This window comes from Haliotis rufescens, unplaced genomic scaffold (assembly GCF_023055435.1).
Source record: "Haliotis rufescens isolate VD_foot unplaced genomic scaffold, xgHalRufe1.0.p SCAF_94, whole genome shotgun sequence".
Classification (NCBI taxonomy): domain Eukaryota; kingdom Metazoa; phylum Mollusca; class Gastropoda; order Lepetellida; family Haliotidae; genus Haliotis; species Haliotis rufescens.
This window is the reverse complement of record NW_025964388.1, coordinates 829,591-842,973: the sequence shown is the minus strand read 5'-3', so window position 1 is coordinate 842,973 and position 13,383 is coordinate 829,591. Positions and strand designations below refer to the sequence as shown.

Genomic DNA, 13,383 nt, shown 5'->3' with positions numbered 1-13,383 from the left:
CGCATTAGCGGTCCGCAATCCTATCGCGTCAACGCATCTGTGCACGTGCATCATTTACGGGTCATTAGCCATTCTCTAGACGATTGAACACTTTTGACTGTTGATTGCGGACAAAAGTCAATTTGGGGTTGCACTTATGTGGACAATAGCTGGTCAAGATGTCGTGCACCCGAAACAGGGCGTGATTCACGCCTGGCGCTGAAGCAGACGATGACCAATCAAAAGGAAATACGTTTTCAGTTCTTGCACTGGTGAGTGATACTGTATCATATATCAAATATCTGACCCCCATATCCCCCTTTTACTGATATTCAGTCTCAAGACACTCAAAGGGTTCGAGTACTTGGCGATGATTATTTTGTATAATCTCATCGACTTGTGTAATCGAATGGGAAATATATAAACATTGTCAATTTGATCATTCAATGTCTGCATTTGTCCTCAGATTTAACGTGGGGCCTGTTGTATTTATTTTGTCTATATATGAAAAGTATCAGGAATATTTTGAATGACGCCTTGAATTCCATAATTTCTACAAGACATTTCCCAACAATAATATGAGGGAGACATTCCTCACAGCTTCTTCTTGCAAGAACGTTTACGTACGCTTCAGTGACTATTGACGAAGTTATGGGTGTTAAACCTTTCAGAAATGCTGTACAGTCTATATATTTAGTATATATTCTGCAACTATGAATGAATAGTAGTATTCTCCTCTGTCTCTCCGTTGTCTTGGTTGAATCAGCATATAAATGTATTCTAAAACTTTATGGTAGGTTGGGGATTGCTTTGGGGCCAGAAGGTTAAACTTTGTGTACACCCCAGGAAAATGTCTTTTGCTATTCAGGATTTTAAGAAGTTTTTAGTTTTGCAAACCAAGCCCTCCAATGACTGTAGTATATTCAAACCAAGCCATGCAGTGACCGTAGTATATTCAAACCAAGCCCTCAAATGACTGTAGTATATTCAAACCAAGCCCTCCAATGAATGTAGTATATTCAAACCAAGCCATGCAGTGACCGTAGTATATTCAAACCAAGCCATGCAACGACTGTAGTATATTCAAACCAAGTCATGCAGTGACTGTAGTATATTCATACCAAGCCATGCAATGAATGTAGTATATTCAAACCAAGCCCTCCAATGAATGTGGTATATTCAAACCAAGCCATGCAGTGACTGTAATATATTCAAACCAAGCCTTCCAATGAATGAAGTATATTCAAACCTAGCCCTCCAATGAATGAAGTATACTCAAACCAAGCCATGCAGTGACTGTAGTATATTCAAACCAAGCCCTCCAATGAATGAAGTATATTCAAACCAAGCCATGCAGTGACTGTAGTATATTCAAACCAAGCCCTCCAATGAATGAAGTATACTCAAACCAAGCCATGCAGTGACTGTAGTATATTCAAACAAAGCCCTCCAATGAATGAAGTATACTCAAACCAAGCCATGCAGTTACTGTAGTATATTCAAACCAAGCCCTCCAATGAATGAAGTATATTCAAACCAAGCCATGCAGTGACTGTAGTATATTCAAACCAAGCCATGCAGTGACTGTAGTATATTCAAACCAAGCCCTCCAATGAATGAAGTATATTCAAACCAAGCCATGCAGTGACTGTAGTATATTCAAACCAAGCCATGCAGTGACTGTAGTATATTCATACCAAGCCATGCAATGAATGTAGTATATTCAAACCAAGCCCTCCAATGAATGTGCATATTCAAACCAAGCCCTCCAATGAATGAAGTATATTCATACCAAGCCACGCAGTGACTGTAGTATATTCAAACAAAGCCCTCCAATGATGAAGTATATTCAAACCAAGCCATGCAATGACCATAGTATATTCAAACCAAGCCATGCAATGACTGTAGTATATTCAAACCAAGCCATGCAATGACCGTAGTATATTCATACCAAGCCATGCAGTGACCGTAGTATATTCAAACCAAGCCATGCAATGACCGTAGTATATTCAAACCAAGCCATGCAGTGACCGTAGTATATTCAAACCAAGCCATGCAATGACCGTAGTATATTCAAACCAAGCCATGCAGTGACCGTAGTATATACAAACCAAGCCATGCAATGACCGTAGTATATTCAAACCAAGTCATGCAATGACTGTAGTATATTCAAACCAAGCCATGCAATGACCGTAGTATATTCAAACCAAGCCATGCAATGACTGTAGTATATTCAAACCACGCCCTCCAGTGACTGTAGTATATTCAAACCACGCCATGCAGTGACTGTAGTATGTTCAAACCACGCCCTCCAGTGACTGTAGTATATTCATACCAAGCCATCCAGTGACTGTAGTATATTCATACCAAGCCATGCAGTGACATCTCAGTGGTCTAGTGGAGCATCTACCAGAAAATGGAATGTTGGTGATTCAATCCATCACACCAAAGGATGTTAAAAGGTGGTACTAGTTGTTACCCTTCCTTGCAGTCACAATAAACGTACAGCACAATAAGTGACGAGTGTCTAATAAGCGAAGGGTGCTTTGCATGTGTGATATCAATATTGTAGTTTGGTGACCACTCCACCACTGCTTTTGTTGCAATTTCAAATTAATATATTCATGTTCTGCACCTTGAAATAAGTTCTGTATCAAGAACATAACATTCTATTGTATGTCAATTAATAGTGACGGTAGCTCATGCAATACTGTAGTTGAAATATTAAGTAGGTCTCTGATGTACGGCTTTGACTCCATTACCCTCCGAGTTTGGAAGCTTGTTCAAAGAATAGATATTAGAGGTGAGTGAGTGAGTGAGTGATTGAGTGAGTGAGTATGGTTTTACGCCTCTTTCAGCAATATTCCGGCAATATCACGGCAGGGGACACCAGAAATGGGCTTCACAAATTGTACCCATGTTGGGAATTGAACCCGGGTCTTTGGCGTGACGAGTGAACGCTTTAACCACTAGGCTACCTGACTGCCCCCTAAATATTAGAGGAAATAAGGCAGTTTCATTGTATGTTTCTGATGGTAACACACTCCTTGTCCTTTTCCAAATTGTGAAATAATAACAGTAGAACAATATTGAAGATTACATTTAATGAAAATCAAAATTTTAAAGACAACTTCCAATACATCATATTATACAATTCTGTACAAATAATATTGTTTACAGTATCAGGCAAAATATTACCTCAGGTCAAGAAGTTATAACATGAAATCAAGAATACATTTGACATCCTCAACACCTCGTCCCATTACTCGATTGACCATATCTTTTAGGTTATAATCGTCAAGCTTTAATTACCCTTTCACGACATAATAAAATTGTGATAGTTTAAAATGCTCTAGTTGTAATTTAGGAGAAAAAAAATCCATGCAAAAATAACTTTCTCTGAATAAAAAACAAGGAAATCTGATTGAAAAAGGTGTTTTTGTGGAATTTTGATGTTGCTTTTGTTTGATATCAATTTCTGTAAAAAATAGCCTAAATTTCTTTCATTTATCTTCAATCTTTTAAAAAATATTTCAGAATAAAAGAAATTCAGTTTTTTTATAATGTTTTTTTTTTTTTATCAAGTTTTTTTTGACAATTCAGTGCAGCATTTGTTAAATAAAAGACATGTCTTACTGTGGCCTGCAATCTGAAGCCCAGGTTACCATGGATACTCGATACTTCCAACGTAGAAAAAGAATAGTTAGTTTCTAGAATCTGTAAAAACGTGTATACATGTTTAAGGGGTAAAAATTATACATGATCATGTTTTAGAAAATTTGAAAAGGTTAAAAATTCATCACAAACACATATTACATGAATATATATACATATGCACACCAACATGAAAACACTGTATCAGTATGTCAGAAAATATGCTATACTTAATAACATTGTTGATATGAAACATTGTCAAACAAGTACCAGGGTCAATGACCAAGGCGAGAAAACCGGACCACGGAGCTTGGTCGCCCATGAAACAAATTGGTGGGAACCCCATTCACTCACTCACTCATGCAATAAGAGGTTTATGTCCATGAGTTCCGAAGTCCTTGGTAGTCCTACACAGATATTGCTGAACTTTGCAAGTTGTGTACCGGATAATGGCGGGAGCTAACGGGGGGGGGGGGGGGGGGCAGGCCATGGTGTCATCAGTCATTTTCAGTCCATTCCTATGTTATTGACTGAGGGTGTGCATTTTTTTTCGGTGTATCGGTAAATTGAGGTTAATTTTTTTCACGATATGTATCACAATATCATTTTTTCTTGCTCTATATATCGGGTGATTTCAAATAACGATTTTTATGTGTTTAACGTTATACACCGGTACTTACCAAATGCCTTCGCTGCCCCGGCACATGCATCTGGGGCCCCAAGATGGCTGCGTATTTATTGACTGAGTAAACATGGTGTACCAGCATCTTGTTTTGTTCCATTTATGAACCTCAGTTCACACCTTAATGTATCAGAGTGCTGCTGAATTCAATATTTAGAATTATACAATATATCGTGATACGTATCGCAATACAGCCTTGTGCATCGCAAAATATTGTGATACACTTGACGCCTCCAATACCCATCCCTAATATTGACTGCTATTTTGCCTTTTACGCCCAATGGAATCTGTTTCAAGACGGGTTGTTCTCGGGCACTGACGTTTAATAGTATATATGGTTAAACTACCATCAGAACGCACTCATTCACTCTTGTCTTAAGTATGTCCACAGGCCTTGTCATTGATGGTGTTAACAGTTATTGTTATTTTCAAAATGCATTTCCTCTGATCAGTATATTGATTTCCATTTTAAATGGTCACAATATCAATTACAGTATTCACCATAATAAAGGCTCTGAGTGCTTAGAAAAGTGACACCGAACTGTGGTGTTCCAACTTTGTTAAAAAATCAATTAAACTAACACTTTTTGATGATAGTTACATGACTGTCACTTCTATGCTGGTGTTTTCTGTAAACAAATCTCAAATACAGATGGACAGATTGTCAGGTAAATTTTCAGTCTTAGTGAGTTTGATTTTACGCCGCTTTTAGCATTATTCCAGCAATATCACGGCGGGGGACACCAGAAATGGGCTTCACACATTGTACCCATGTCGGGAATCGAACCCGGGTCTTCGGCGTGACGAGCGAACGCTTTAACCACTAGGCTACCCGACCGCCCTTTTCAGTCTCAGCAGGGGTTACTTACACATTGGTCAAGAAGTTGATCGGGGATGCTTATTGAAGCACTGCACTTAATGTGGCGAATACGGTACATAGTTACATTGCCTAAGGGTATCAAGTGTCAATAACATGTCTTCATGAACCAGAACAGAACTATCCTGAAAAAAGAATATACAAATGATTAAAAAATACTCCAATTGTCATGGTAACCATTTGTGTTTTCAGAACAATGAATGACTGTGCAAACATGTACATCACCACATCAACAGGATAAAAACAGTGACACTACTCCAAAACAGTAATGTTAAAAAAATATTGCACTCCATAAAAGTACCAAATGCATATTACGTGTTTCAACTGCCATGTACATCATAGGCCTTCAAAACAAGTTGTGTTTCAGGTAACCCGACCGAGCCATTGGTTAACTTGCCGTCAAGAAACCCATTATAATATTGCGAAAAAAGGGATGTTTCCGCATATTACCCATGCTGTAGATGTGGTAGACATACAACTTCGAGACGTTGCAAATGACGGTTCTAAACAAGCCATCTGTGTTAAACAGTATTGAAAAATACCAGAGCTCCAGATAAGCTGCGTATCTGCGTGAAATACGCATCAGAAATGCAGAAATACGCAGTAAAATATAATCCAAGCGTATCAAATACGCAACGAACATTACAGATACGCTACAAAAATAATATTTGTGCGTATCATAAAAATATTGTGAAGTAACCCTGCGTATTCGATTAGCAAATCAGCAACTTATTTTGAAATTATAAACGGGCATTCCGTCAACCTTGCCAAACTCCACGATGACAGTCACATCATGATCATTTGCCATCACACTTTCGTGTGGAAGTATCGTGGTATTTTTGAGTCCTATAAAGCTCTCAAACCCACACGACACCAGTTGGCAGGGACTGGATGAATAGTGTTTTTAAATATTTCCCTTAAATACCCACATGTGTAAAAACTAGTGGGTAACAGAAATTTGAATACGCAGATAGAATTACTGATACCCAATGATTTTAAAATGCATGGGTAAAATACCCACAACACCAAAAGCTTATCTGGAGCTCTGAATACTTAATAAAACTTCTACCATCCCATCGGGTGGGCCATGCTACATGAAACACAGACATTGTTCTTTTGGCCTTATATAACAGCCTCAGGACTCAACAATAATAAAACAAGAGCTTCATACAGCTGTCATGGGAAAACATATACCGTAAATCTTGTACTAAATGCCTTCCAATAACAGTACCCATTTTGTTAACAAATATCAATGCATCCTATGACATCACCTTTAGGCTGTCCTTGTAAAATTGTAAAAGCGATTTTAATGGGACTTTATTAATCATGTTAATAATTGATTTTATTATCAAAATGTGTATGAAAATGTATATCAAAATAGTTTCCGGAACATATTTTTAACTGATTGATTTTGTAAATCTGTAAATCTGTAAATTTTTGTAAATCTGTACATACCAGGTAATTTGTAAGCTGTTTAAGGTAAGCTCGTACATTCTCCCTGCAAACAGAAGTTCCGTTTTTCCACCAAAACAGTATAATTCCTTATGCATTTGTCACAACAAAGTCCTCACAGTGGTAGGAGAAATATGAAAAGTTGATATGACATTTCAGTGTGCCACTGACGGACGCTGACAGTAATACGAACAGCCGAATGTATGCCGCCGTTCAAAAAGGACCAATGTGGATATCATAAGACATGCGCTCCATTGCCAGGGCCATTTGATAACAGCTCAAATCCCCATTCTCATTATATTGTGCTCAATACTAAAAAGACTAATTTGTGGTGAAAACAATGGACTAAAAAATAACAGCAACTCTAAGGCCCTGAAAAGTTAAAACAATGTTTCTCGTCATTTTCTATGTGGGTATGTTTTAAGTGCCATATTTGTGTGTTTCCGGGTGTGGATGAGTTCTTGATATCCTTGCAATTGGCCCTGTGGACAAGGTGTCCACCTCTGTGTTCACATCCAAACTTACACCAATTTAAGGTGTTCATCTATGCATGAGACTTAATATGTTCAGTGCGTCAGAAGGGTTAATTGTGTAACTAATTTACTTAATTAACTTGTTTATGGCTTTTCAGGCCAGACCAATTTCATTGTTTGTTTTACAGATTTTAGTGGCCAATATTTGGGGGCTCTTATTAGAATATTATTTTGTTGAAAAAACAGTTGAAAGATCGTAAATTTTATGGTTTATGCTGACAGCCTGAAATGTTTATATACGACAGATATATCTTTCCCGAATTTAATTGCCCATAATTAAGGCTGCATATAACACACGAGTGCGTATTATACACTAATAGATAAGTCTTGTGTACATTGATCAATTGGAAAGGTTCACTAGCCAATATATTAGCAAATATCGCTGTGGGTGCTTATTAGGGTGGGGTATCACGTCGAATACGGGAATTATTTTCCTCAGAGTATCCTTGATAGCATTTTAATTATTCTTGCACTGACATTGTCCAAATTATGTATGTCTTGTCTGTGGGACTAAAAGGCAACTTGGTCTTGAGTTGAGAAACTGTTTTTATATTTGTAATGCCACATATTATATCAATGGAGAAGAAATACTATTTGTCCATGTCAGCATTTATTGCAGTGATAAAGTTCCACACTATAACTGTAAATAGAGATATGTTACAATTATTATTGTAAGATCAGATATGAGAAACCTCCGATTCTTGATGTAAGCGATGATAATGTGATTAAACAAGAATGGAGGTAGCTATGGTTACTAAAAAGTCAACAACGTTATGTGATATGAAACTATTAGTGTCAATAGCTGTGAAAACATACAGCATCTTCTCATGTAGTGAGTGTCGAAATTTCAGGTCGTCAGACATTTTGAACAAATGTTATTTTGAAAACATTTTTTTTTGTAAAGGTGTAGTCACTGAATCTCTGTTCATGATAGCTGGAAGCATTTTTTATACCAAAAATGCAGTATTTTCTTGCCACTTGTATATATTGTCGGATCATTTGTTTTCGGACATCATACATTTTCGGATGGCCGTGATTATCGCGATTATTCGTGCTTTAACTAGGAGTGTGTCGTCACACAGACATTGTAAATACTCAGATGATGGCCTGTTTTTATGATAATGTCGCCTTTATAAGTGAGTAAGATATTTTACAGTTGTTCATGCGATTAGCGAGAAAACTACGAACGTTTCTAAAACATCCGAAAACCCATAACACAGGGATATATAAATATTTTCCTGATTTGATACAAATATGGCAGCATTGTCTGAAATATTACTTCAGCCAAGATGGAAATTACACTGTTACTGATTTAGATTGAGTTTGACACTGTGCACAATTAATGATGTTATTTGTCCTTATTTGTGATGTTCTCTCCAAGTGTATTAAGGTTTATTTTATATAACATGTAAGAAAGTAAACCAAACATGAATAACAAAAATGAAGATACAGATATTATACTGGAGCTGTAGTCATTAGCCGAATCCACCCATCGCTACTGGTCACCTTGTACAACTGGCATGCCAGGCTAGTCTACCACCGCTGTACATATCACAGTCTCTGAGATTCCAACGGGAGTTGCCCGTCAAGCATCCGATCATGCCCTGTCTGTGAAATTCAGATCCCAATTCTTCCTTCTTTTGGTGCTGAAGTGCACATAACCATTGCTGAGACTTCTCGCCTCCATGTTCAGCTGTCCAACAGGTCTGGGTACTGAATAATCTCTGGAAATCTTTCTCTGGCAGATGTCAATGTCGGCCATCTTGAATCACCAAACGGTGCACTTGTGAGGCGGATTCATTTTAGAGTTCAAAGGGCAGCCGAAGGCTTCTGTGAAACTGTTTGAATTCTGTAATGTCCCTATGACCCTGTAGGAAATAAATGTTTGATTTAGAAACATTTCATTCATGGAATAAATGTAGGGGACAGTCAGAGATGGTCTTTGAAAGGCATTTAGAAGTGATACACATGAGGAAGAGAATATATGAATGTCAATTTCTTTATTTTGAGGAACACAACGTTTCGGAGTATATGCCTACTCCGAAACGTTGTGTTCCTCATAATAAAGAAGTTGACATCCATATATTCTCTTCCTGACAGTCAAAGAGACATGTAACTAGAATATTGTTGAATGTCTGTCATGCAGCTTGAGGGGCGGTCGGGTAGCCTAGTGGTTAAAGCGTTCGCTCCTCACGCCGAAGACCCGGGTTCGATTCCCGACATGGGTACAATGTGTGAAGCCCATTTCTGGTGTCCCCCGCCGTGATATTGCTGGAATATTTCTAAAAGCGGCGTAAAACCATACCCACTCACTCACTCATGCAGCTTGAATATTGTTGAATGTCTGTCATGCAGCTTGAATATTGTTGAATGACCGTCATGTAGCTGGAATATTGTTGAATGTCTGTCATGCAGCTTGAATATTGTTGTATGTCTGTCATGCAGCTGGAATATTGTTGAATGTCTGTCATGCAGCTGGAATATTGTTGAATGTCTGTCATGCAGCTTGAATATTGTTGAATGACCGTCATGTAGCTTGAATATTGTTGAATGTCTGTCATGCAGCTTGAATATTGTTGTATGTCTGTCATGCAGCTTGAATATTGTTGAATGTCTGTCATGCAGCTTGAATATTGTTGAATGTCTGTCATGCAGCTTGAATATTGTTGAATGTCTGTCATGCAGCTTGAATATTGTTGAATGTCTGTCATGCAGCTTGAATATTGTTGAATGTCTGTCATGCAGCTGGAATATTGTTGAATGTCTGTCATGCAGCTGGAATATTGTTGAATGTCTGTCATGCAACTTGAATATTGTTGAATGTCCGTCCTGTACCTGGAATATTGTTGAATGTCTGTCATGCAGCTTGAATATTGTTGAATGTCCGTCCTGTACCTGGAATATTGTTGAATGTCTGTCATGCAGCTTGAATATTGTTGAATGTCTGTCATGCAGCTGGAATATTGTTGAATGTCTGTCATGCAGCTTGAATATTGTTGAATGACCGTCATGTAGCTGGAATATTGTTGAATGTCTGTCATGCAGCTTGAATATTGTTGTATGTCTGTCATGCAGCTTGAATATTGTTGAATGTCTGTCATGCAGCTGGAATATTGTTGAATGTCTGTCATGAAGCTTGAATATTGATGAATGTCTGTCATGCAGCTTGAATATTGTTGAATGTCTGTCATGCAGCTTGAATATTGTTGAATGTCCGTCATGCAGCTTGAATATTGTTGAATGTCTGTCATGCAGCTTGAATATTGTTGAATGTCTGTCATGCAGCTTGAATATTGTTGAATGTCCGTCGTGTGGTGAGAATATTGTTGAAAGTCTGTCATGCAGCTTGAATATTGTTGAATGTCCGTCGTGTGGCGAGAATATTGTTGAATGTCTGTCATGCAGCTTGAATATTGTTCAATGTCCGTCGTGTGGCGAGAATATTGTTGAAAGTCTGTCATGCAGCTAGAATATTGTTGAATGTCCATGATGTGGCTAGAATATTGTTGAATGTCCGTCATGTACCTGGAATATTGTTGAATGTTCGTCGAGTGGCTAGAATATTGTTGAATGTCCATGATGTGGCTAGAATATTGTTGAATGTCCGTCATGTACCTGGAATATTGTTGAATGTCCGTGGAGTGGCTAGAATATTGTTGAATATCTGTTAGGTAGCTGGAATATTATAGAATCTGGCATTAAACAAACCAAACATGGAATGTGACGACTCACCTAAACCTGCCTGGACTGTGCACTCCAGTACGTATCCTGTTGATGGCGGCCTCAGGCCTCATAGAGCCACACCAAACCTGGAACAGGACGAGGCAGAGTACAGTCAGCTCTGAAGCAGGGAGAATTATCACCCAAGGACTTTTTTCTTGCCATTTTTAACTAAATACTCTAATACCCATTTCTCATAATTTCACCTGAAGGCCAATTCACACCTGTGTATTTTCGATCAGATCACCTGTGCCTATTTCCCATCAGATCGCCTGTGCCTATTTCCCATCAGGTCACCTGTGTATTTCCCATCAGATCACCTGTGTATTTCCCATCAGATCACCTGTCTATTTCCCATCAGGTCACCTGTCTACACATTTCTCATGTAAGACATCACCTGTGTACCATACTATGTTCTTGAGACAATATCAACCCACTTCATTCTCCGAGTGACACACCTGTGTACCGCACTACATTACAGGGACGTTATTGACCCACTTCATCCTCCGAGTGACTCAACTGTGTACCGCACTACATAACAGGGACGTTATTGACCCACTTCATCCTCCGAGTGACTCACCTGTGTACCGCACTACATTACAGGGACGTTATCGACCCACTTCATCCTCCGAGTGACTCACCTGTGTACCGCACTACATTACAGGGACGTTATCGACCCACTTCATCCTCCGAGTGACTCACCTGTGTACCGCACTACATTACAGGGACGTTATCGACCCACTTCATCCTCCGAGTGACTCACCTGTGTACCGCACTACATTACAGGGACATTATTGACCCACTTCAGCCTCCGAGTGACTCACCTGTGTACCGCACTACATAACAGGGACGTTATTGACCCACTTCATCCTCCGAGTGACACACCTGTGTACCGCACTACATAACAGGGACGTTATTGACCCACTTCATCCTCCGAGTGACTCACCTGTGTACCGCACTACATAACAGGGACGTTATTGACCCACTTCATCCTCCGAGTGACTCACCTGTGTACCGCACTACATTACAGGGACGTTATCGACCCACTTCATCCTCCGAGTGACTCACCTGTGTACCGCACTACATTACAGGGACGTTATCGACCCACTTCATCCTCCGAGTGACTCACCTGTGTACCGCACTACATTACAGGGACGTTATTGACTCACTTCATCCTCCGAGTGACTCACCTGTGTACTGCACTACATAACAGGGACGTTATTGACCCACTTCATCCTCCAAGTGACTCACCTGTGTACCGCACTACATAACAGGGACGTTATTGACCCACTTCATCCTCCGAGTGACTCACCTGTGTACCGCACTACATTACAGGGACGTTATGGACCCTCTTCATCCCCCGTGTGACTCACCTGTGTACCGCACTACATTACAGGGACGTTATCGACCCACTTCATCCCCCGTGTGACTCACCTGAGCAAAGTTGAGGAAGAAGAGCTGGAAGTGGTCCAGGTGGGCCAGCCCCGGCAGCCTCTTCTCCTCTTTCGGCTGGGCCACTGCCCACTTCCTGTAAGCCTGAAGTAAAGCATTGTGGGATAGTTACCATAGACATTCTATTGTGATATCATGGCCACTGCCCACTTCCTATACGCCTGAAGTAAAGGATTGTGGGATAGTTACCATAGACATTCTATTCTCATATCATGGCCACTGCCCACTTCCTGTACGCCTGAAGTAAAGGATTGTGGGATAGTTACCATAGACATTCTATTGTCATATCATGGCCACTGCCCACTTCCTGTACGCCTGAAGTAAAGGATTGTGGGATAGTTACCATAGACATTCTATTCTCATATCATGGCCACTGCCCACTTCCTGTACGCCTGAAGTAAAGGATTGTGGGATAGTTACCATAGACATTCTATTGTCATATCATGGCCACTGCCCACTTCCTGTACGCCTGAAGTAAAGGATTGTGGGATAGTTACCATAGACATTCTATTCTCATATCATGGCCACTGCCCACTTCCTGTACGCCTGAAGTAAAGGATTGTGGGATAGTTACCATAGACATTCTATTGTACTATCATGGCCAGGCAACGGCTGAAGATCCGGGGTAGAATAGGTCTTCAGTAACCTATACTTGCTGTAAAAGGCGACAATGCTTGTCATAAGAGGCGAATAATGGGATTGGGTGGTCAGGCTTGCTGACTTGGTTCATGCCTGTTATTGTATCCCATAGATCAATGCTCATGATGTCAATCACTGGATTGTCTGGTCAATTATTTACATCATAGAGCTGGAATATTGCTGAGTGTGGCGTTAAACAACCAGCAAACAAACAAAATTCCATGTTACAAAATTAAAGCATTGTTTGGTTGTCACCATGGACAAAACATTTCAATACTAAGAAAATAACAAAATGCTTTTAGACATTTATTTCATGTTTTACAGATACTTTTTGCAATTAATTAGTCAAAAAAGAGATAAATGACAAACATTATTATCTATCTGAGCCTGGCCGT

General features: G+C 39.5%; 1 protein-coding gene across 4 annotated transcripts in view; it reads right to left on the bottom strand.

Annotated features, from left to right (window-relative positions):
• Nucleotides 1-7,452: 7,452 nt before the first annotated feature.
• The window catches only part of LOC124137666 (neprilysin-1-like), a 140,974-nt gene continuing 135,043 nt past the window's right edge, over nt 7,453-13,383 (bottom strand). For all 4 annotated transcript variants that reach the window (XM_048391654.1, XM_048391653.1, XM_048391655.1 and 1 more), the window contains 3 exons: nt 12,332-12,433; nt 10,910-10,986; nt 7,453-9,045 (listed from right to left, as the gene is read on the bottom strand). In XM_048391654.1, the coding sequence (XP_048247611.1) occupies nt 8,946-9,045; nt 10,910-10,986; nt 12,332-12,433 (279 nt within the window). In that variant the 3' untranslated portion in view covers nt 7,453-8,945. The remainder of the gene's footprint in view (nt 9,046-10,909; nt 10,987-12,331; nt 12,434-13,383) is intronic.